Source organism: Martes martes (genome assembly GCF_963455335.1).
Source record: "Martes martes genome assembly, chromosome: 1".
Lineage (NCBI taxonomy): Eukaryota > Metazoa > Chordata > Mammalia > Carnivora > Mustelidae > Martes > Martes martes.
The window spans coordinates 11302114-11325700 of NC_137888.1; the positions used below are offsets into that span (position 1 = coordinate 11302114).

A 23587-nucleotide genomic window follows, 5' to 3' on the forward strand; every position below is an offset into this window, starting at 1 on the left:
TGTGGGACTCAATCCCAGGACCCTGAAATCATGAGCTGAGCCGAAGGCAGAGGCTTACAGTGAGCCACCCACGTGCCCCACTTTTTTTTTTTTTTTAAAGCTTTTACTTACTTATTTGAGAGACAGCAAGAGATAGCACAAGCGGGTGGGCGGGGTGGTGCAGAGGGAGGGGGCGAAGCAGTCTCCCTGATGAGCTCCATTCCAGGGCTGCAGGATCCTGACCTCAGCTGAAGGCAGACGCCTAACCAACTGAGCCACCCAGGTGCTCCCTCGATCATAACTTGTTTATCCATCCATCTGTTGATGAACATTTAGATCGTTTAATTTGGGGGCTATTATGAATGAAACTGCTAAAAACTTTCTTCTCTAAGTCTTTTTATGTGTGGGTATGTATTTTTACTTCCCTTGGCAAATACCTAGGAATGGAATTGCTGGGTTACAGGGAGGTTTATTTTTAACTTTATAAGAAACTGCCGCCAGACATTTATGAGATTTCCACTCGCTCTACAACCTCATCCCCATTTAGAGTTGTTGGTTGAGTTGCGGTTCTAGTGGATGTGAGATGTTATTTCATTAGTTCGCACTTCTCTGTTGACTGACAATGTCGAATACCTTTTTATGTGCTTCTTGGTCATAAATTGTCTTTTTAAGTCTTTTGCCTATTTCAAGTCTGCTTAAGTCTTTTGCACTTTTTTAAAAATTTAATTATTTATTTATTTTTAAAAGAGTTTATTTATTTATTTGACAGAGAGAGATCACAAGTAGGCAGAGAGGCAGGCAAAGAGGCAGGCAGAGAGGGAGAAGGGGAAGCAAGCTCCTGCCGAGCAGAGAGCTCAATGTGGGGCTCGATCCCAGGACCTTGGGATCATGACCTGAGCCAAAGGCAGAGGCTTCAACCCACTGAGCCACCCAGGCGCCCCATCTTTTGCGCTTTTTATTGCCTATATTTTATCTTATTACTAATGCTTAGTTCTTTCTATATTACAGAGCCAAGCCCTTTGTCAGATATTTGTTTTGCAAATACCGTCTCCCAGCCTGTGTTTCCAATATTTGGACCTTCTATGAAGAATATATTAATTGTACTTATTTCAGAATATATTAAATGTACTTAAAATATATTAATTAGTACTTATTAAGTGACACATTACTTTAAGTTTAGAGGTGTTTCACCTGAATCCATATTTAAGCATATTATTTGAAAATATAACTAACATACTGTTTAGAAATAAATTCGTCTTTGTGGATATGTTATACAGTGTTACAATTTTTGCTTTACATAGTTGTCTTTTAAGTAAAAGAAGAAAAGATGGTCTTTTATGTTTACCCACATAGTGATCATTTCTGGTTTTCTTCATTTCTCCCTGCAGATCTTAGACTCATCTGGTGTCATTTCCCTTCAGCCTGAAGAATTTCCTTTAGCATTATTTTTAGTGCAGATCTAGTGATGGATTATCTCAGATTTTGTTAACCTGAAAATATTTTTATTTTATCCTCATTTTTACGAAAAAGCTTTATTGAGATATACATATGATAACATTCACCAATTTTAAGTGTACAATTCAATGAATTTTTAGTTTATTTACAGAGTTGTGTAGTCATCACCACAATCTTATTTTTAAAGTTTTTATTTATATTCATTAGTTACCATGCAGTGTACTATTAGTTTCAGGTGTACAATTTAGTGATTCAGCACTTCCATACAATATCCAGCGCTCATTATGACAAGTGGCCTTCTTAATCCCCATCACTTATTTCACCCTTCCCCTCACCCACCTCCCCTCCGGTGACCCCCGGTCTGTTCTCTGTAGTTAAGAGTCTATTTCTTGGTCTCTCTCTTCCCTTCCCCTGTGATGTCTGACCACAGTCTAATTTTAGAACCTTGTATCCATTAGCAGTGACTCCCTATTCCACTCTCCCCCACTGTCACTAGGCAACCACAAATTCACTTTCTGTCTCCAGATTTGCCTCATCTGGACATTTCATATAAATGGAATCATACAAGATGTGGCCTCATGTCTTTCACTTAGCATAATTTTTTTGAGGTTCCTCTGTGTTGTAGAATATATCAGTACTTCGTTCCCTTTTATCACTGAATTTGTATTCCGTTGTATGATATGCCACATTTTATGTGTCCATTCATCAGTTGATGTATGTTGGATTGCTATACTTCTTGGCTGTTATGATTAATGCTACTATGAACATTTGCGTTCAAGTTTTTGTGTACATGTATCTTTTCATTTCTCTTGGGTAGATCGGTAGTAGAATGGCTGTCATGCTCCCTTTTTAAAAATATTTTATTTGTTTTGAGAGAGAGAGAGAATGCACTAGGTGGGGGGAGGGGGAGGAGCAGAGGGAGTTAGAGAATCTTAAGCAGGTTCCGTGCTCAGCTCGGAGCCCAAGTCAGGGCTTGATCTCATGACCCTGAGATCATGACCTGAGTGAAGGTAAGAGTCGGATGTTTAGCTGACTGGGCCACCCAGGTGCCCCTATCATGCTCTCTTCTGAAGAATATTTTCACTGGATACTGGGATTGATTACTTAAAAAAAAACAAACCGGAAAACACTTAAATTCTTTTCACTATCCTGGCCTCTGTTGAGAAGTCAGTCATTATCATAAGTTGATATTTTTCCCCCTAAAACTACTTCAGGTGTTTCTTTTATTTCTGATTTTCAGCAATTTGATTATGACGTTTCCTCTGTTTAACCTCTTTGGAGTTTGCTGAGCTTCCTGGATTTATAAATTAATATTTATCACCAGACTTGGGAAATTATCAGCCTTTATTTCTTCAAATATTTTTTTCCTCATTCTGTCTTTTTCTGGGAACCAGTTAAACATATATTGGATCAGTTACTAGTGATCCTTAGTTTTCAGGAGCTCTGTTCTTTTTTTTTCTCAGGAAAAAATATCCCTAGGGGCGCCTGGGTGGCTCAGTTGGCTGAGTGTCTGCCTTGGGCTCTGGTCATGATCCCAGGGTCCTGGGACCGAGCCCCACACTGGGCTCCTTGCTCAGTGGGAGTCTGTTCTCCCTCTCCCTCTGCTGCCATTCCCCCCGCTGTCCTCTTTCTCTTTCTCTCTCTCTGTCAAATAAATAAGTAAAATAAAATAAAATAAAATAAAAAGAAAGAGGGGCACCTGGGTGGCTCAGTGGGTTTAGCCTCTGCCCTCAGCTCAGGTCATGATCTCAGGGCCCTGGGATCAAGACCCTCTGTTGAGCTCTCTGCTCAACAGGGAGTCTGCTTCCTCCTCTCTCTTTGCCTGCTACTCTGCCTACTTGTGATCTCTCTCTCTCTCTTCCTGTCAAATAAATAAATAAATCTTAAAAAAGAAAAAAGAAAGAAAGAAAAATCCCTTAAAAAAAAAATCCTGTTCTTTAAACTGGATAATTTCTTTTGATCTTCAAGTTTACTACGCTTTTCTTCTACTGTCTCTAATCTCCTAGTAAGCCCATTTAGTTAATTTAAAATTTCAAAGATGATCATTTTCAGTTCTAAAACTTACATTAAAAATTGTGCATTGAGGGGGCGCCTGGGTGGCTAAGTGGGTTAAAGCCTTTGCCTTCGGCTCAGGTCATGGTCTCAGGGTCCTGGGATCAAGTCTTGCATCAGGCCCCCTGCTCAGTGGGGAACCTGCTTCCCCCCATCTCTGCCTGCCTCTCTGCCTACTTGTGATCTCTCTCTGTCTGTGAAATAAATAAATAAAATCTTAAAAAAAAATTGTCCATTGAGATCCTCCATCAGTTTAGTTATTTGGACCATGTTCCTTTAAGTCTTTGAATGTGTTTATATTGGTAGCTTTAAAGTCCTTGTTGGCTAATTTCAACATCTGTGTCATTTTGGGGTCTATTTCTATTGACTTTTTTTTTCTTTACTCTTTGAAAATAGATCACATTGTTCCTGCTTCTGTGAATGTCTAATAATTTTTTACTACATGTTCGACATTGTGGGTGGTGATCCGTTACAGACACTCTCAATTCAGTTATCTTCATCTGAAGGGTGTCAGTTCTTGTTCTAACAGGTGGATAAAATGCTGGCTGACCACCTTGAACTTGTAGACGCTTGGTGTTACACCTTGTTAGAGTAATGCCAAGGTGTTTACTGATCTCTGACTTGGTGGAACTCAAGCTCTAAAGTATCTTGCAGTGAGTGCAGGGAACTCTGCTTAGTTCATTTAGCCTTTCTGCTTTTTTTTTTTTTTTTTTTTTTTCCTCCCTGCTGAGTTTCTTGCAGTTTCCTCCATGGGTGTCCTGTTTGGGGGTGTTAGGTATTTAAAGAGAGTTTATAGTAAAGTGTTTGGGGCTCCTTCCTGTAACTCAACCCTTTCCAAGATTTCCTCTCTCAGTTCCCAGTTGCTCCAATAATCCTGAACTCTACCCTCTTATACCTCAAACCAAAAAGACTGTGGCATTTTTGGTCAAGTTTTAGCCACGGTGTACCACAGAGACTCACCTGGGCTTGGTGTGGGAGACTAGGGGTTCTTCAGAGGAAAAAGCTGTATAAAAGTGGGTCTTACTCATTGTGTTTTCTTTCAAGGGTAAATCCCCTCCAGTTTCTGCCTGCTTTTCAGCACTCTTCAATGCTTTCAAATATTTCCTCCCCTTCCTTTTTGGAATTTGAGGTGTTCCTGGATCATGTCGTCTGAATGTACTTTTTCTGAAAACTCCAACATGTTGCACCTTTGTAGTTTTTTTTTTTTTTTAAAGATTTTATTTATTTATTAGACAGACAGAGATCGCAAGTAGGCAGAGAGGCAGGCAGAGAGAGAGAGGAGGAAGCAGGCTCCCCGTGGAGCACAGAGCCCGATGCGGGACTCGATCCCAGGACCCTGGGATCACGACCTGAGCCGAAGGCAGAGGCTTTAACCCACTGAGCCACCCAGGCGCCCTTGTACCTTTGTAGTTTTTTATGCACATGATTTTTCTCCTAGTTATTGATTGCCACATTCCTGGTAACTCCCAAACCTAGTACCTTAAAACAGCCATTTAATTATGCTTATGGTTTACTGTGGGTCAGGAATTGGTAAAGGGCACAGCCAGGATGGTGTCTGTGCTCCATATACCTGGGGCTTCACTGGGTAAAGCCGGAAGTCTGGGTACCAGATAGGGTGCAGTAGCTGGAACAGGAGTCACCTAGAAGTCGCTACTCATGCTTCTGGCAGGGGAGGCCAGCTGTTGGCCAGGAACTGTGGGCCAGAACGCCTATGCACGGTCTCCTCACAGCCTTGTGACGCTGGATTTTTACATGGCAGCTCGGAACTCTGGTACCCGTGTTCCAGAGAACCAGCTACAAGCTGCATTGCCTTTTTCCATCCAGTCCTAGAAGTTGTATGGCAGAAGTTACGTAGCATCCCTTCTGCTGTGCTGTTGCTCAGCCGGCTTTTACTGTTGGCCTGAATGCAAGGGGAGGGACAGACAGCGATTTCTCAGTGAAATGGAAGGGTCAAAGAATTTGCAGACCCGTTTTTTTTAAAACCAGCAGCTCATTTAGTAAATAGCAAGCTCCCCCTTGTGTCCCAACACAGTCCTACCTACATGTCAGTAGGTAGTCATGGAAGTGCTGAATTTCTCTCCTTAACTCTAGGTTTGGACCGAAAGCAGATTTCTGTTTAAGAAAGGAAAAGATATTTCACTTTTTAAAAAACATTTCCTCAGAGGGATTATTATTATTATTATTATTATTTTTTGTTTTTTTAGTTGTAGAATACAGAGTTTAATGAAAAATCCATGCCTACGGGGTGAAAATGGCAGGCTTCCTTGATAATTTCCGCTGGCCAGAATGCGAATGTATTGACTGGAGCGAGAGGAGAAACGCCGTGGCTTCTGTGGTGGCGGGCATATTGGTAAGTGGAAAAGCGAGCTCGTTGGCATTGCTGCCTCATGCTTTGCCCTGAAAATTAATGTCGATTCCTTTGGAGCATGCATACCCTTTCAGAACTGTTTATTTCACTGTTACTTTGTATGCATAATTAGAGTTCTAGATACGACTGAACAAAACACGGTAGGCCCTGCATTCTTTTGACTTTGTACTTTTTTTTATTTTTAGGGTTTTTATTTATTTGACACAGAGAGAGAGAGTACAAGTTGGCAGAGTGATAGGCAGAGGGAGAGGGCAAGCGGATTCCCCACTGAGCAGGGAGCCTGAGCAGGACTCTGGGACCCTGGGATCACGACCCAGGCTGAAGGCAGTCGCTTAACCGACTGAGCCACCCAGGCGCCCCTGATTTTGTAAATTTGTTAAGCTTAATATCTTTTCTTCAGCTCAAGTGATAATACAGTTATCATCAGCGGTAGCATTTTTAAGTTAATGATACAATATGTTTTTTTGTTATCAAGATTGTATTTATTTGAGAGAGAATGAGAGAGAGAGAGGGAGAGCACGAGAGCAAGGAGGGTCAAAGGGAGAAGCAGACTCCTTGCCGGGCAGGGAGCCGGATGCGAGACTCCATCCCGGGACTCCAGGATCATGACCGGAGCCAAAGGCAGGCGCCCAACCAACTGAGCTACCCAGGCGCCCAATGATACAATGTTTTAGTCCTGTAAGCTCCCCAGAGGCTCAGAATTTGAGAACCAATAGTGTGGTGACTCAGCGAGATTCAGGACGTGTAGACAGCAGCGTGGACGAGGCTGCGTTAGAACTGAAGCCCTGCGGTGCTCAGGGAAGGATCGCCAGTGCCTCCTGGACCCAGCGGCAGCTCTGATGGGTAGTGAGACAAAGAAGTCTGTGGAGGAAACTCTTGCCTCATTTTCTTCCTTTTTTTTCTTTTTCGACCTTTTATTATAAAACATGTCGAGCATATACAGTCAACAGAAAGAGAATGGTGTAGGGAGCCCTGCTCACCCCATGTTCCTACAGCCCAGCTTCAAAACGACTCAGGACCAGTCTTGCTTTAGCGGTCCATCACCCGCTCCCTGCCCTCACTGCATTTCTGAAGCAAATTGCAGGATCCATTACAGTTAAAAAATGTATCTCTTTCAGTATATAGTTCTATACCTGAAGTCCAGTAGGGGGAAAAAAAAAAACCCAGAGCAGGAATTAAAGATAATTGTGATGCTTCTTTTTTTTTTTTTTTGGCTTTTTGTGGTCATCTCATCTGCACTTAGTTTTTCCATGAAATTGTTTAGCAGCTTCTCTTAGTCTTTGCAGTTTAGTTTACATAGAAACGTGACATTTGGGGCTCCTGGGTGGCTCAGTTGGTTAAGCGTCTGCCTTCAGCTCAGATCACCATCCAGGGTCTGGGGATTGAGCCCCACATCGGGCTCCCTGCTCCATGGGGAGCCTGCTTCTCCCTCTCCCACTCCCCCTGCTTGTGTTCCCTCTCTCGCTGTGTCTTTCTCTGTCAAATAAATAATAAAATCTAAAAAAGAAAATGCCATTTTACAAACATGTTCAGTCAGTTACACCGTGTTTAATCAAACTGCATAATTGATTAAAACTATGGCAGGCTTAAATAGTTTTGGAGACCTGACAACTGACCCTTGGTAAGCCCGCAGCTCATTTGTAGACACAGAAGAGCTTGGACCTATCAAAAAGGAATGTTCTCTAGAGAGAATGAAACACATCAGGTAATCGGGAGCTGGTTAGCTGGAGGTTAGTTAAGAGATCTTCAGGGGTACCTGGGCGGCTCAGTCGATTAAGAATCCGACTTTTGATTTTGGTTCAGGTCATGATCTCAGGGTCCTGAGATCAGGCCCTGTGCTGGGCTCTGTGCTCAGCCAGAGTCTGCTTGAGAGTCTCTCTCCCTCTGTCCCTCCCCCTGCTCTTACGCACGTGCCCTCTCTGTCTCACTCAAATAAATACAATCTTTTTAAAAAGAGAGAACTTCAGTGCCTGTAATTATGGTGGACCAAAGAAGCAGATAATTCATTTTAGAAAACAAATTTTTTATCCTGCATTGAGAGAACTGCAGAATCTTGCACAGATCTGACTAGGTAAGGTCACGTCAAATGCTATCAAGAGTAGGTAAACGAAGATTCCTATTTTTTATATTTCCACATCCAGATCTCAAACTAGAAATACCTTATATTTCATTTACATGGTCTGGAGAAACACAGGAATATTGCAGGGCAGGTAACGTCATGCTGAGCCAAGTGTTCGTGTTATTTTAGTGACTTGGGCTCTTGCACAAGTTTTTTACAGGTTGGTGGATAATGATCGACGCGGCTGTGGTGTACCCTAAGCCAGAGCAGCTGAACCATGCCTTTCACACGTGTGGCGTGTTCTCCACCTTGGCTTTCTTCATGTAAGTATGAAGGCGATTCTTAATTCAAGATCAAGATTTATTTCCAAAAGACATGTTTGCCGTATAGTTTAATGCTATCTGGAATAACCTTTTATCAGTGGATTCTATAACATGATAAATATGTATATTTTTCCCCATTTTGTGAAGTTTTTTTTTTTTTTTTGAAGATTTTATTTATTTGACAGACAGAGATCACAAGTAGGCAGAGAGTCAGGCAGAAAGGGGGCTGGGGGAAGCAGGCTCCCCACTGAGCAGAGAGCCCAATGTGGGGCTCGATCCCAGGACCCTGGAATCATGACCGGAGCCGAAGGCAGAGGCTTTAACCCATTGAGCCACCCAGGTGCTCCAAAGACTTTTTTTTAATCAAGAATGAGTATTGAATTAGTTACATATCTTTTTAGCATCTGTAAAGATGATCACATGATTTTTCTTCTTACACTCTTGTTAAACTGATCAGTCACGGCATTTTTTTTGTCCCAAGATTATTTTTTGTATTTGAATATTTCTGAGGGTGCGTCTTTTTTTTTTTTTTTTTTTTAAGATTTTATTTATTTGACAGAGCACAAGCAGGGGGAGCAGCAGAGGGAGAAGGAGAAGCAGGCTCCCCACTGAGCAAAGAGCCCGACACCCAGGTGCCCCACAATTGATTTTTTTTTCTGGGTAAAAAAAATATTCATGCATCTTAAAAAATCATTGGCATCTTGGATTTAATGAAATATGTTACATTTCTAGATTTCTTTGTAGTGGTGAATCATTCCTTGAGTATTGTAACACATGGAACTTTTAGCATGGAGTATAATTTTCTTTTTTTAATATGTTGTTTGACTGTTTGCCAGTAGCTGGGGGAAGGGCAGGATTGGCCTCTAATGAGATTGGTCTGTGACTTTTCTTTTTTATTAAGTCATTTTTGGGTTTATCTGTTAAATCTCATTTCATAAGAGATTTTGGAAGCTTTCTGTAGATATCTTTTATTAACATTAAAGACTATGTTAAAACATTAAGATTATATAATTTCTTTATACTGTAGAGAGTTATAAAAGTTAAATTGTGCAAGTGCCGGGGTGGCTCAATCTGTTAAGTGTCTGACTCTTTATTTTTGGCTCAGGTCATGATCTCAGGGTCGTGAAATTGAGCCCCCTTTTGGAGCCCATTGTGGAGCCTGCTTAAGATCCCCCCCCATCCCTTTCCATCCTGCTCATGCCCTCTCTCTCTAAAAAAATAAATAAAATATTTCAAAAAAAGATTGTAGAGGATGGAACTACTTACATCCATTAAGGATGCTGAGAAGAGGCTACATTTCTTCTATGAATGCATCTTGCTCTAACAAAAATGGCAAGAGAGGCTGAGTAAAGTGGGCTTGTTTATTATACAGAGATCAAATGTGTGACTTTGAGAAATGGATCAGGGAAAATCACTTGACTTTTAACACAGAGAGGAGCTTAAGTCTTGATTGTAACGAGAACCTTAAAATACGATGACTCACACTGAGTCACTCGCATATGAATGTAAAATAGGCAAAGAAATCAGGAAATCGGCCCCTCTTTTTGTAACCTTTGGAGACAAGTGAATAGTAATTTCTTAAAATTAAGGATATTTTCTGGGTGTAGTTTAGGTACAGAGTCCTGTAACATTTCTGTCCACTAGGATAGCTGTTAAATTAAAAGATATGTTCAGTTATTCAGATACTGACTCTAATTAGGGAATGTTTCTCTTTAAATAATATGTAAATATCTGCTACTGGTTTAGCAGCACATGAGCTCATGAAATGGTTTTGTGTTGTTCCAGGATAAATGCTGTGTCCAATGCTCAGGTGCGGGGGGACAGCTATGAAAGCGGCTGCTTGGGAAGAACAGGTAAAGGCACTTTGAGTTTTAATGTGCGCTGGCAGAGGGAGATTTGTCAGCAGGAGAAGAAAGTCTCTTTATAGGACTAGTTAGGATTAGACAGAATTTTTTTTATTAACTTGAAAAAATGTTGGGTGTTACTTAAATCCTTAACGAAGTTAAAGTTACCGCCAGAAGTACTATTTTAGTCAGGTTTTGCTACTCACAGTCTATAAATAAAATGTTACTATTTAAAATCAGTGGCTCTTGGATTCCAGGTTACTCTCCCCGCAAAGCTTTAGGATTTAATTAATCAATTACTCAATTTAGTCATGGAATTACTCAGAAGCTCCCCTAGTGCAGTTTGCTAGGGTATTAATTTCTCTACCAGCAGAAAGGGGATTCTCCTGTTCTCTCCCCCCAGGTGGGGCTTAACCCCTTTTAGTCATTTGTTCGTTTTTTAAATCTTCCTTCAGTTCATTGTTACAGCAGGTGTATGCAAACACGGGACTGCCTTTGGTATGCACGCCAGGTGTTAGGGTCGCAGTGTTTCCGGCGTTCTGCGTTCTTGAGTCCGTGCTGCAGCAATGAGCAGAGTGATAAAGCCTTTTCTTCGTGCAGGTGCTCGAGTTTGGCTCTTCATTGGTTTCATGTTGATGTTTGGCTCACTTATTGCTTCCATGTGGATTCTTTTTGGTGCATACGTCACCCAAAGTAAGTATATTTTCCTCCTTTATTTCACAGAGACTTAGATATGTCTTTTACCTTTAGCTCACTCCGTCAGCTCCACTGGGAGTAAAATTCAGTGTAACTGTTCACTTAGCTTGAAGATACATAAGTTGGGGTCCTTGAGTGCAGTGGGATAGCCTGGTTGCGGAATTTAAGCCACCAACAAGACCAGGTAACTCTTGGCCATTTCTAGAGTGTCTGATTTCCTTCCTTACCCTGGAGAGCCTGCCTTTATACTAGAAGGCCCGTTTACCGAGGGTTTTAAGTGGTAAAGGGGGAAACCTGTACAGATCTCCGTCCCTTATACGTAATTCTAAAATCCACAAAGTGCTGAAAGTCAGGTGTTTCACAATCAGCTTGGCAGCAACACCTGACCTGAGTTGACAAGGGGCTCCTCGTGGTCTTTATTCCGTTGAGTAAGTGTTCACACGTTTTCTTGCTGGAATGTGGTTGTATTAGACTGTGGATGCTGGTCCAAACAAAGCTGGGGGCCTCTATAATATTTATGGCCCTGTGTTAACCATTCATAAATGTGAAAATTTTTGAATTCCAAAACATACTTTCAAGGATTTCCATTCAGGGTGTGTACCCTGATATCGTTCCGCTGATGCCACCTTTCTCCAACCTAGTCTGGAATTTTTTTTTTTTAAAGAAATTACTTTCCCCTAATTCTTTTTTTTTTTTTAAGATTTTATTTATGTATTTGACAGAGATCACAAGTAGGCAGAGAGGCAGGCAGATAGAGAAGAGGAAACAGGCTCCCTGCTGAGCAGAGAGCCCGATGCGGGGCTCGATCCCAGGACCCCGAGATCATGACCTGAGCCAAAGGCAGAGGCTTTAACCCACTGAGCCACCCAGGCGCCCTTAGTCTGGAATTTTTCAGGCATAGGCACAGGGCAGGTTTTCAGGAGTAAGACAGTATGTGTGTGTAGCCTTCGTGCAGAAACTTCATGCTCACGCCACTCACGCTGTTCCGAGTGGCTGCTCCAGGCACCATAGCTTTCCTCCAGGGCGGGGTCGAAAGGCAGGACCCAGTCCCAGAAGAACCCATTTCTCTCCCTTCACTCCAAAGACAGGAGTCTGTTTCAGATAACACGTAACACCACTTACTCATCTTCTATCCCCCCTCCCCTCCAAATCTCTTTGTCACTCTGCTTAACGGTCACCTCTCCTTATCCTTACCCACAGTTGACCTTTTAATACTCCGGGTAGGACCCTTTCAGTTCCTAGTTCGATCTTTGGAAACTTTTGTCTTTCACTTGGTGCAAAGTAAGTCAGTATAAGTGGTTGACTACTGTTTAAATAACCCTGCTCATCAAGTATATCTTAAATGTGTTATTTTAGGGGCGCCTGGCTCAGTTGGGAGGTTGTGCAGCTCTCGATCTCGGGGTTGTGAGTGTGAAGCCCCACATTGGGTGCAAAGATTACTTAAAAATAAAGTGTTAACTTTAGTTAATTAAAAATACTAACGGAGTACACAGTTCTAGTATGAAGCTCATATGAAGGAAAGTGCTTTTTTTTTTTTTTAAGATTTTATTTATTTATTTGACAGAGAGCGAGCCCAAGCAGGGGGAGTGGCAGGCAGAGGGAGGGGGAGAAGCAAGCTCCCCGCTGAGCAGAGAGCCTGATGTGGGGCTTGATCCGAGAACCCTGGGATCATGACCTGAGCTGAAGGCAGACACTTAACTGACTGAGCCACCTAGGTGCATCACACAATCTAATTTTAGAACATTTTATCACCCCAAAAAGAAAGCCCTTAGCATTAGCAGTCACTTCCCATTACCTTTCTCCGCCAGCCCTTGGCAACCACTAATCTACTTCCTGTCTTTGTGGATTTGCTTATTTCGTATAAATGGAATCATATAGGGAAGTGTGTTTTAAGCTCACTGTATCCCTGATTCTAAGTGCTATTACTGATTTCCTTGGAAAGTTTGCTCAGTTACTTAGAGCAACAGGTGAAACTTTCTCGTTTCTGTTAGGAAAATGGGTATAAATTATCATTTCTGGAAGGCGTGTGGGGAAGTATTACGTTGTAAAGGTTGTGTACTCATTGGTTGTATTTTAATTTTTAAAGAACTAGTACACATTGAGAAATTTCTCAGTTATGGATTTCATCTTTATATTTCTACAGCAATGCTCAGTATTTAGACTTTTCTGTTTATAAACTCTGAATACGCTTTTACTTCAGAGGGCATTTCTAACACATATTTCAGATCTTTTGCTGTACAGATCTTCTTGACCTATTACTAATCGTAACAGCAGCTAACATTTATATAGCACTTTATGGGCCAAGTACTGTTCTCAGCACGTACATGGTCGTACATTCCCCACACTCTGTGGGGTCAGTGCTGTTATAATGCCCACTTTACAGATGAGGAAACTAAGGGCATAGTAAGGTTAAACAATTTGCCCATGGTCACACATTTAGTCACTTGGTGGAGGTGGGATTCACATCCAGGGATCTGGGCTTAGACTTGGAACTCTTGACCATGCTGTTGTACTGTTTGCTATGATATAGAAAGCTAAAAATTGAAGGGTTTTTTTTTCCCCCATCAAGTCTAGTATTTTTTTTAAGGTTTTTTAAATTTATTCATTTGATAGATCACAAGTAGACAGAGAGGCAGGCGGCGGGGCGGGAGGAAGCAGGCTCCCTGCTGAGCAGAGAGCCCGATGTGGGGCTCCATCCAAGGACCCTGGGATCATGACCCGAGCCGAAGGCAGAGGCTTTAACCCACTGAGCCACCCGGGCGCCCCAAGTCTAGTATTTTTTTTTTAAAAGATTTTATTTATTTATTTGACAGAGATCACAAGTAGGCAGAGAGGCAGGCAGAGAGAGGAAGGGAAGCAGGCTCCCTGCTGAGCAGAGAGCCTGATGTGGGGCTCAATGCCAGGACCCTGGGATCGTGACCTGAGCCGAAAACAGAGGCTTTAACCCACTGAGCCCCCCAGGCGCCCCCCAGGTGCCCCCCAAGTCTAGTATTTTTAATGGACAGTTAGAAATCCACAAAAATTTAAATAGTTTCCAATTTTTTTTCTTTTCCTTTGAAGATGGTAACTGTTTCTCCCAGGGGAGATTCAGTGAAAGAACATGATGATGAATTAAAATGATCCTTTGTGTATCTGTTAGAATTGCACAATAAGATTTCTGAATTCATGAAAGAAAAAAAGTTTACAGACTATTAAATCATCAAGAATTTAATATATACCTTTCTAATATTTTATATTTCTATACAATAGGTTCCCCTGCCTTATCCGCAAGGGTTACGTACCAAGAACCCCCCATGAATGCCTGAAACTGTGGATAGTACTGAACCCTATCTATACTATGATTTCCCCATACATAAGGACCTATGATAAAGTTTAAGTTATAAATTACACACAATAAGAGATTAACCACAGTGACTAATAATACAATGGAAAAATTAATAATACTATACTGTAATAGGTTATGTGACTGTGGTCTCCCTCTCAAAATACCTTGTCACCATACCCACCCTTCTTGTTCTGGTGGTGATGTGAGGTGATAACATGTCCGTGTGATGAGGTGAAGGGAGGTGAGCGCCCTGGGCATGTGGCATACCTTAGGCCACTGTTGACCTGATGATGATACATCGGAAGGAGGATCGTCTGCCTCTGCAGGCGGTTGACCACGGATAAGTGAAGCCTCGGGAGGTGAAACCACGGATAAAGGGGAGGGCGCTGTATTGACTGTGGAAAGGAAAGGGAGAAGCGGCTGATGCTTCCTCACAGTTCTGGCTCAGCTACAAGCGTAACAGTTACTTTAGACAAAAAAAACTATGAATTTCACTGTCTTTTATCCAGAGTGAGAACAGTCCTTTGTGTTGGGAGAACGAGACTGACATTTTCTTCCCTCAATTTCATGACCGATTTCTTAGCGTTCGTGAATAATAGACATAGTTGCTACCATGCAGAGCGTGTCATTGTGAGTGGCACGAATACTTTGTCACTGCCGTTTGCCTTGTGTAATCTTCTAATGCCTTTTCCTTTGTGCAGATACCGATGTTTATCCAGGACTAGCTGTGTTTTTTCAAAATGCACTTATATTTTTTAGGTAAGTTGCCTAATCTTTCTCTCTTTCTTCTTCCTTCCTTCCTCCCTTCTTCTTGCGGGGGGAGCAAAATGGTGGTTTTGTTATAGACAGGACCCGTGAGCAGAAAGACTTCCTGCCAGTTGCCTAATTTCTTAACCATACCTGAAACATTTACAGAAGTGTCACTTTCTTGTAAGAGCAGCATATAGAATGTATAAATCCTTTGAATTCATTACAGTATAACTTCTTTGAAGAGCTGAAAATTCTACTATTATATAAGGGCAGACAAAAACCATTTAATTGGGGCCCTGCTATGCGCTAAGAGCTCAGCTGGATGCTTTATGTATGTTCCCTTTTCAATTCTTGTATCATTGTCTTAAATACTTACTACTTACGAACTCGGTGATGTTCCTGTTTTATAGATGAGGAAATAAGGGTCAGAGCCTACTTAAGGGCAAGTAATTGCAGAGCTGGGACTTGAACTCAGACTACTTCCATAGTCTGTTAAAAAACCATATCAGGCGGGAACCTGGGCGGCTCAGTGGGTTAAGCCTCTGCTTTCGGCTCAGGTCATGATCCCAGGGTCCTGGGATCGAGTCCCGCATCGGGCTCTCTGCTCAGCGGGGAGCCTGCTTCCTCCTCTCTCTCTGCCTGCCTCTCTGCCTACCTGTGATCTGTGTCTGTCAAATAAATAAGTAAAATATTAAAAAAAAAACATATCAGGTACCTTTATTAAGAAAAAAACAGAAAAATCAGGATTAATACATATTAAGCATGTCATATACAAAACTTGGTTGGGAAATTGGATTTTTTATTATGTTTTTAAAGGTCTGTCTATTTATTTGACAGAGAGAGATCACAAGTAGGCAGAGAGGCAGGCAGAGAGAGAGAGGAGGAAGCAGGCTCCCTGCCAAGCAGAGAGCCCAATGCGGGACTTGATCCGGGGACCCTGAGATCATGACCTGAGTCAAAGGCAGAGGCTTAACCCACTGAGCCACCCAGGCACCCTGATTATGTTTTTAAGAAAACTAAAAGTAAATATAAAACTAAAACAATGTTAGAAGTATTTCTTAGGGGCAGTCTTCTGAAAAAGAAGAAAAAAAACCCTAAAATGAAGCCCGTGGGGTGCCTGGGTAGCTCAGTTGGTTAAGCATTCGGCTCTTGGTCTCAGCTCTGGTCATGATCTCAGGGTCATGAATTTGTGCCCTACATTGGAGCCTCCTAATAAAAAAAATATGAAGCTCATATCCTATGCTTTTCAGAATGAATGTCTTTTAATATAAAGAGAAGTAGTTTAGCCATCTACTTGTAAATGTATACCCATCTCAACCTCAGAAAATCATTAAGATCTAAGCCTTGAAGAACTTGCTTTCCGTCACTGTTTTTAAGCAATCTCATTGTGGTGCTCGCTCCTGTGCTATGATGTAGTTTTCTGCATGTTCATTGTCTTCGGGGTTCATTGAGTTTCTTGGATCTTTGTGTTTAGTTTTCATCAAATTTGGAATCTTTTCGCCATTATTTCTTCAAAGCCCTTCTCTGTTCATCCCACTGTCCTTGGAGTCCAAGCACACCTATACTGGGCTGCTTGAGTCATCCCATACCCCCAAGTGCTTCGTTCTTTTTTTGTTTTTGTTTTCTCTCTCTGTTTCATTTGGGATACTTGCTTTGTTATATTTAAGGTCACTCGTCTCTTCTGCAGTGTCCATTCTCCCGTCCAGCGTACCTGTCATCTCAGACATGCGCGTTTGTCTCCGTTTGCGGGATTTTCCGTATTTCTCCTTAGCATGGTCGTGCCCTCCTCCGCCTTCTTGAACACATGACGTATGTTTATAGCCATTTCAGTGTCCCTCGAATTGTGTCAGTTCTGAGTCTCTTCCTGTTGTTTCTATTTTCTCTTCATTTTGGTTTTTTTTCCCTTCCATTTGCTTCTCTGCATGCAGTGGCGGGGGCTGAATTTTTTGGCATTCCTCTACACATTTTTGAGCTTTGTTCTGGGTGCACTTAGGTCGCTTGGAAACAGTCTGATCCTTCTGAGTCTTGCCTGGAAGGCTTGAAGGGCGGAGCCCGAACAGCCCTAGTCTAGGACCAGTGCGCCCCCTTACTAAGGGGGTGCCCTTCCCGTGCTGTGGGCCCTGAGGCGTCGTCCCACTCCGCGAGGGAGACTGTGAAGTCTTCCCAGCCCTGTGACGGCTCTGGGAGTTGTTCCTTCCCTTTCCTTGGGTAGTTTCTCAGCATTCGTCTGCTGATCAGCACTCAGCAGAGGACTCCCGGGGAGCTCCTGGGCGTCTCCTGTGCTCTCTCTCTAGCTGTCTGTTCTCTTCCCCACAAACTCCAACCCCTTGGACCTCCCTGAACTCTCGGCTCCATTCCTTCCGTTTAGGGGGACCGCTGGGCTCTGCCCTCTTCCCGCGCCATGGCCTGGACGCTCGTGGCTTTGAAGCTGTTTGACAGTGTCTGCTGTCTTGTGATCGTGTTTCTTGGGATGTGACCAACAGCCTTCTGGGGATACAATTAAGTTTTCCTGAAGACATCTTAGGCACTGTTTTTGTTTTTGAAGATATTTATTTATTTAATGGGGAGGGGTGGGGGGAGAGAGAGAGAGAGAGTACAAGTATGGGGAGTGGCAGGCAGAGGGAGAGGGAGAAGCAGACTCCCCGCTGAGCAGGGAGCCCAGTGCGGGGCTCGATCCCGGGACTTTGGGATCATAACCTAAGCCGAAGGCAGATGCTCAACCTACTGAGCCACCCGGGCGCCCCAGGCACTGTTTAGAAATCAAATTGAAATTGAGATTCATGAGACCGTGTAACTGACGGCTGGGCGAACAGAAGCCTCGCGGGTAGGAAGGCCTGCGCTCCTGCGGACTGGCTGCCGCATCAGCCGTGCGCTCTGCTCCGAGCCCGGTGGGTTCGCCAGCCCGCTGTGGGCCTCCTCTCTGTACCAGAGTGCGGCTCCCGCATCTCTGGCCACTGTGCCTCTGCTGCTTTGCAGCTGGCCCTCCCACCCACTGGCCACTCACTTTTGAAGTTTCTCAAGGCTCCAGTCCCGGCCTTTTCTTCCTTCCAAGTGAGCTCCTTTACGCTCAGGCCTTGGATTACCGCATAGGTGCCGATGAGTCACAGAGGTCTGTCCATGTCTGAACCGTGTGTCCGCTTGCCTACTTATCTTGGGTGGCTGACATTTCAAATCTAGCACATCCATCATGCCCACGGCCTAATTTCTGGTCCCAGCGTGCGCCACCTCTCTGCTCCCCGCCCCCCGCCCCCTCCTTTGCTGAGATCATCCCCACTTTTCTTTTATGTCTCAGCTTAGCCACCGCTGTCTCGGGAGGACCTTCCTGACCTCTCTCACTCGGCGGAGCATTCTGTTTCACTCTCTTGGCACCAGGTGCATCGCCTTGACCGCATTTTTTTGCACTGGAATTTGATTGTCTCCCTCAGGCTCTCAGCTGTGTTTGTGAGCACCCCTGGCCTTGTTTTGACTCCGACATTCCTATCACTTAGCTAGGAGCCTACGGCCTGGCCAGGCCTCCGGGTACAGTAATTATATGGAAAATGTCTGTTTTCGGATTCTTCAGTTATTGTAGAAACCCAGAGGTAAAAGGGGCTCTGATGCTGTCACTAGGAGAAATCCCCCATTTCCTTACAGGTTTCCTATCCAATAACTCTGCAGGCTTTAAGAAAGTGTATGTAATCAAACTTAGCTGTCAAGGTCAACAAACTGCTGTAGGAAACAAGCACATTCAGACCAGCACCACTGCGGTCTTTATGTTTAGAAATTGACACAAAGGAATCAGGGAGCCACCTGTCAAAGCATAGTCAGAAAATGAATTCTTTGTTGCTCATTCCCAGGCATTGTTTCCTCATGATTTCTTTTCATATCTTTCTAGCACTCTGATCTACAAATTTGGAAGAACTGAAGAGCTGTGGACCTGAGAACACTTCTTAGATCGCATTTCCTTTTGTTTTGTTATATTTGTAGATAAGTTTTTCTCTCTCAACATGATTTACACATTGCCAAATGGGATAGCTTGTACATTCAATGTTTTGTTTCTTTACACTTTTATGCTCTGAGTTTGGAAATAGTTTTATGAAGTTTCTGTCCTTTTTTAAAATCATTGAATAGATTGTTAATATGTACATAATACAAAACCGTATAGATGGGATGATGAGTGTCAGTTTTTTATTCCTGAAGACTTAAAGCTTGATCTATTCCCTGAGCCAGCGTTGTATCTTCATGTCATTTTAGAGTTAACTGTTTTGTTTTAGTATCTTTAATTTCTGAAGATGTACAAAAAACAAACACACACACACACACACACACACGCGAACACAAAACCACAGCTCCATGTATCTGAAACAAGCACTGAGCCATGAACAAGGGTATTTCAGCAAGTTGTAATTTATTTTGGCTTAAAAATGAGATTTTTTAAAGGAAAAATGTTCTTATGTATTAAAGAAGTGGACTTTTATATGAAGATTTTTTAAATGCCTGAAGGACTAGTTTGAAAGCCTCTCTTAAAAACGATTTCTCTAACATGACTTTATTCGGAAGGAGAGAATTCACAATCAGATATGCTCGGTTTTATATGACTAATGTGAAAAGGCTGTAGGGCAGCTCAGCATCGTGCTTCTTGTGAAAGCCACGCCGCGATCTGACCGATGGGGTTCTCTTGGCAGGCTGTCATTACAAAATTCAGCATCAAGCAAGTTTGAGACAACTGCAGTTTAGAAGCATGAACCATATAACAAAAACTGGAATAATTTGTTTCAAGATAAAGCACTTGTACCCAAAGGGAATTATTAGGACCTAGTGAAAAACGAGGCATTTCCTCCACTTCATTCCCAACTGCAGGTGTCTCTTTGTGCTAGCTCTCAGACTTTGGGTGGATTCTGCCTGCAAAATATACCTTCAACCCGAAAGTCCGAAATTCCAGTCCAAACCTCCTTTTGCTGAGTTGGAAACACTGTTTGTGCACCATGTGTATTCCTACAAGAGACAAGGCGTCAAAGCGGTGGTTGGGTCCTTGTTGCTACTTTGGCTTTCCTTTGTTACACAGGCTTTGTGTTGCACTTTCTTCCTCTAGAGGGATTTTATAGCACCTTTTGTTGTAAGACAGAATATTAGCAGTGGTATTAACATGCAGCTCCTAACGCAAGCCTGTCTTGCTCTATCCTCTCTGCTCTCTGAGAGCATCTCCCGCGCACAGAGTATGAAGCGACGGTGGAACGCTGTGCCTTTGCCTCGACACCTTCTTGTTGAATGACGTTTTCCTTTGTTGTTGTTTTTCCCTCCAAATGTCAGTAAACTTTGTCTTGCCTCCAACAACTTGTTAAGACTAATTACTGGTGGCTGTTCCCTTGTAACGTGTTGCAATAAATATTACTTATCACGCATTCCAATATTGTGAAATCAGTTGGAGAAAATGAGCCATAAAAAATCGGCTTATTCATTTTCAGTTATTCAGGTGGACCCGGTCATAGAAGCGGTTTTTCTTGGTGACATAAAGAGAAATACATTCTACTCAGACTTGTAAAAATGCTGGTATGAAGGCTAGCGAAGGGCGTGCCAGAAGACCGACGGAAATAGTAGCTGTTTTCTCTATTTTTTTTTTTAAGATTTTATTTATTTATTTGACAAGGGGAGAGAGATCACAAGTACACAGAGAGGCGGGCAGAGAGCGAGGGGGAGGCGGGCTTCCTGCCGAGCAGAGAGCCCGACGTGGGGCTCGATCCCAGGACCCTGAGATCATGGCCTGAGCCGAAGGCAGAGGCTTTAACCCACTGAGCCACCCAGGCGCCCCTATTTTCTCAATTTTTGATTCTGCCATGAATTTATTTTTTAACTGTGAGCAAATCACTTAATTTTCCTCTGTTTACTCACTTTAAAGGAGGGGGGGATAATGTTTGTATCCACCCTGACATATACCATGAATAAGAAAAGATGGAACCCCCCCCAAAAAAAGAAAAGATGGAACCCTTCATAATCATTTAAAAATACGTGCGGTGGGGCTGGGGGGCGCCTGAGGGGCTCAGGCAAGCATCCGACTCTTGGTTTCGGCTCAGGTCATGATCTCAAGGTCATGATGTTGAGCCCTGCATTGGGCTCCACGCTCTGTAGGGACGACTTTAGATTCTCCCTCTCCTTCCCCCTCTGCTCCTCCCTGCTTGTACGTTCTCTCTCTCTCTAAAATAAACAAAATCGTTAAAAAAAAAAAAATACGTGGGATTCCATTAATGGAAAGCCCTCCCTGTTGCACAGGTTCAGTCGCTGTAAAATCTGAGTGTCTTTTGGTTTTTGTATGTGGACCAGTATTACCAGAGCGTTCTATGTCATTACACTGTTTCTGAGGTCCTTGTATTCCTTGTGGTGTCGCCACTATGAGAAAAAAGAGGCTAACTTTTTCCATTATGTAAATTTTGATGTGTATCAGCATAATGCAGTAGCAAAGTTCGAGAGGGAAAGATTGATGTTATCACGCCATGTAACGTTTGCTGCTTGAGCAGGAACCCCACCCAGGTGTTTGACATTGAACGCAGGTTCTCAACATTTTTCCACAATGGAAGGCTTTTCAATCATAACGTCAACTTCACTGTTCCGTTTTAGATTTAATGACTTCATATCATATGAAATAACCTCTGCCAGTCTTACGAATTAATCCCAATTTTTCCTGCACGCTCTTGTCCTCACGCTCTCCGTTGGATTCTGTTTCGAGTTCATAAGAGTTTGGGCTACTTTTAAATAATCTCGAGGAGCAGCCTATTAAATCCTGAGGGAGAAACATCTGATGCTAATTTTATTCTCTAAACAATTAGTCACATTTTGTGGTTAACTGTGTGTGCACTTAGGTTAGAACAGTCTCATGACTGTATCTGTTCAGACAGGAAAATTTGAAGGAGAAACTACTTGAAGTAGAAATTATGGTTTGAGGTACTCTGTTGATTGCTTTTATCTCTTTGATGGAAGACAGAGGAACAGCCTGGAGTAACTGATAGGTTCAGTGCTTTTCTGGAGAGTTACGGAGGACAATCAGGGTAGGCTTGTCTAATCCTGGAGTAGGTCTTCACCTGGACGGAACTGTGGCAGTTTTTGCTTTCCCAACCCATTCCCATTTTCCTATGAATAGTCTTTTTTTTTTTTTTGAAGATTTTATTTATTTATTTGACAGAGATCACAAGTAGGCAGAGAGGCAGGCAGAGGGAGAGGAGGAAGTAGGCGCCCTGCTGAGCAGAGAGCCCGACGCGGGGCTCGATCCCAGGACCCTGAGATCATGACCTGAGCCGAAGGCAGAGGCTTTAACCCACTGAGCCACCCAGGCGCCCCTACAAATAGTGTTTATGATAGTTCCATTTTATTAAAAATAATCTGTTATATTTTCTTTCATATCTAGACAGCCTTTACTTTTCTTAGTGTCCCGTCCCCTCAGTTGCATTATAAACAAGCCCAAATGTTTTCTCCACCCTTCTTTTCCCTTTCCCTCCAATACCTTCAACTTACAAGCTTTCCAAATGCAATTCTCATTATTCAAGATAGGTGGGGTTTTTTTGTTGTTAAGATTCTATTTATTTATTTATCAGAGAGAGAGAGTACAAGCAGGGGGAGCAGCAGGCAGAGGGAGAAGCTGGCTCCCTGCTAAGCAAAGAGCCCGATGTGGGGCTCGATTCCAGGACCTTGGGATCATGACCTGAGCCGAAGGCAGACATTTCACTGACTGAGCCAAGCACCCCAAGATGGGGGGTTCTGTGAATTCTCCCCAACACTGAATTAACGGGTGGTGGCTGCTGGAGGAGATACAGGGTTAGGTTAGCCTGTACCGCATTTTCCTCAAACCATCAGTATGTAACTTTGCTTCATATGTGTCTCTGTTGAAAACCACCTTATTTAAAAGCCCCCATTCGTTAACGTTGAGCTCAGAAGGCACGATCACTCATGCCTCAAGGAAGCTTCTGTACCCTTGGTGGTCTCTCCATGAGGCCCAGCCCAGCCTGCTTGAGCTCGGGGACACAAGGCAGCCCTTAGTCCAGCACCGGCGCTGGTTCACGCGGTGACATCAGCAGGACCCCGCAACGGGAGGAACGTGGAGGCAAATCGCAGACGGGGCCTCGGTCCCAGCATGAGCGCCGAAGCAACAAAAGGACAGAGCTCCCGGGGCTCCGTCTCAGCGGGGATCAGTCTCAGCTGGGATCACGCGGGGCAGGGGACTCCGTTGCAGGCCAGTGGCCTGACAGTGTCCCGAGGATTGATGGGAGAGCGACACATCAGTATTTTCGCAAGCCGTCCCTCTTCCAAATCACGAGCATCAGCTGTAGCGACAGAGCGCCCGCTGCCCTCCTGTTCCGCCCACACCGTGTGCTCTTCCCACCCTCATTCCTCTCGCGGCCCGTGTCCTTCCTCGCTCCGGGCCCCGCCACCGGCGTACCGCGTCAAGGCCGGGCTTCAGGCCGTGTCCCTGCTCCACGCTGAGAGCTGACCTGCACCCAGAAGGTGGTCTGCGGGCAGCATCTGAAGCCCGCCTCGCCCACGCGGGCCCTGGACTCAGACGGCCAGGGGAGACCCAAGAAGAGGCTACTCCAGGCTGCTAGGTGGAAAGGGTTTGTTAAAATTCTTTTAGAGAGGGGGGCGCCTGGGTGGCTCAGTGGGTTGGGCATCTGCCTTCTGCTCGGGTCATGATCTCAGGGTCCTGGGATCGAGCCCCCCGTCGGGCTCTCTGTTTGGCAGGGAGCCTGCTTCCCCCTCTCTCTGCCTGCCTCT

General features: G+C 43.6%; 1 protein-coding gene across 2 annotated transcripts in view; it reads left to right on the forward strand.

Moving 5' to 3' along the window:
- TMEM50B (transmembrane protein 50B) overlaps positions 1-20232 on the forward strand; it is a 36997-nt gene extending 16765 nt beyond the window's left edge. The window contains exons 2-7 of one of the 2 annotated variants that reach the window (XM_080807153.1): positions 5691-5836; positions 8124-8236; positions 10022-10089; positions 10681-10773; positions 14803-14860; positions 18726-20232. In XM_080807153.1, coding sequence (XP_080663279.1) covers positions 5738-5836; positions 8124-8236; positions 10022-10089; positions 10681-10773; positions 14803-14860; positions 18726-18771 — 477 coding nt within the window. In that variant the 5' untranslated portion in view covers positions 5691-5737 and the 3' untranslated portion in view covers positions 18772-20232. The remainder of the gene's footprint in view (positions 1-5690; positions 5837-8123; positions 8237-10021; positions 10090-10680; positions 10774-14802; positions 14861-18725) is intronic. The other variant, XM_080807154.1, reaches the window with a different exon arrangement.
- Positions 20233-23587: the final 3355 nt, after the last annotated feature.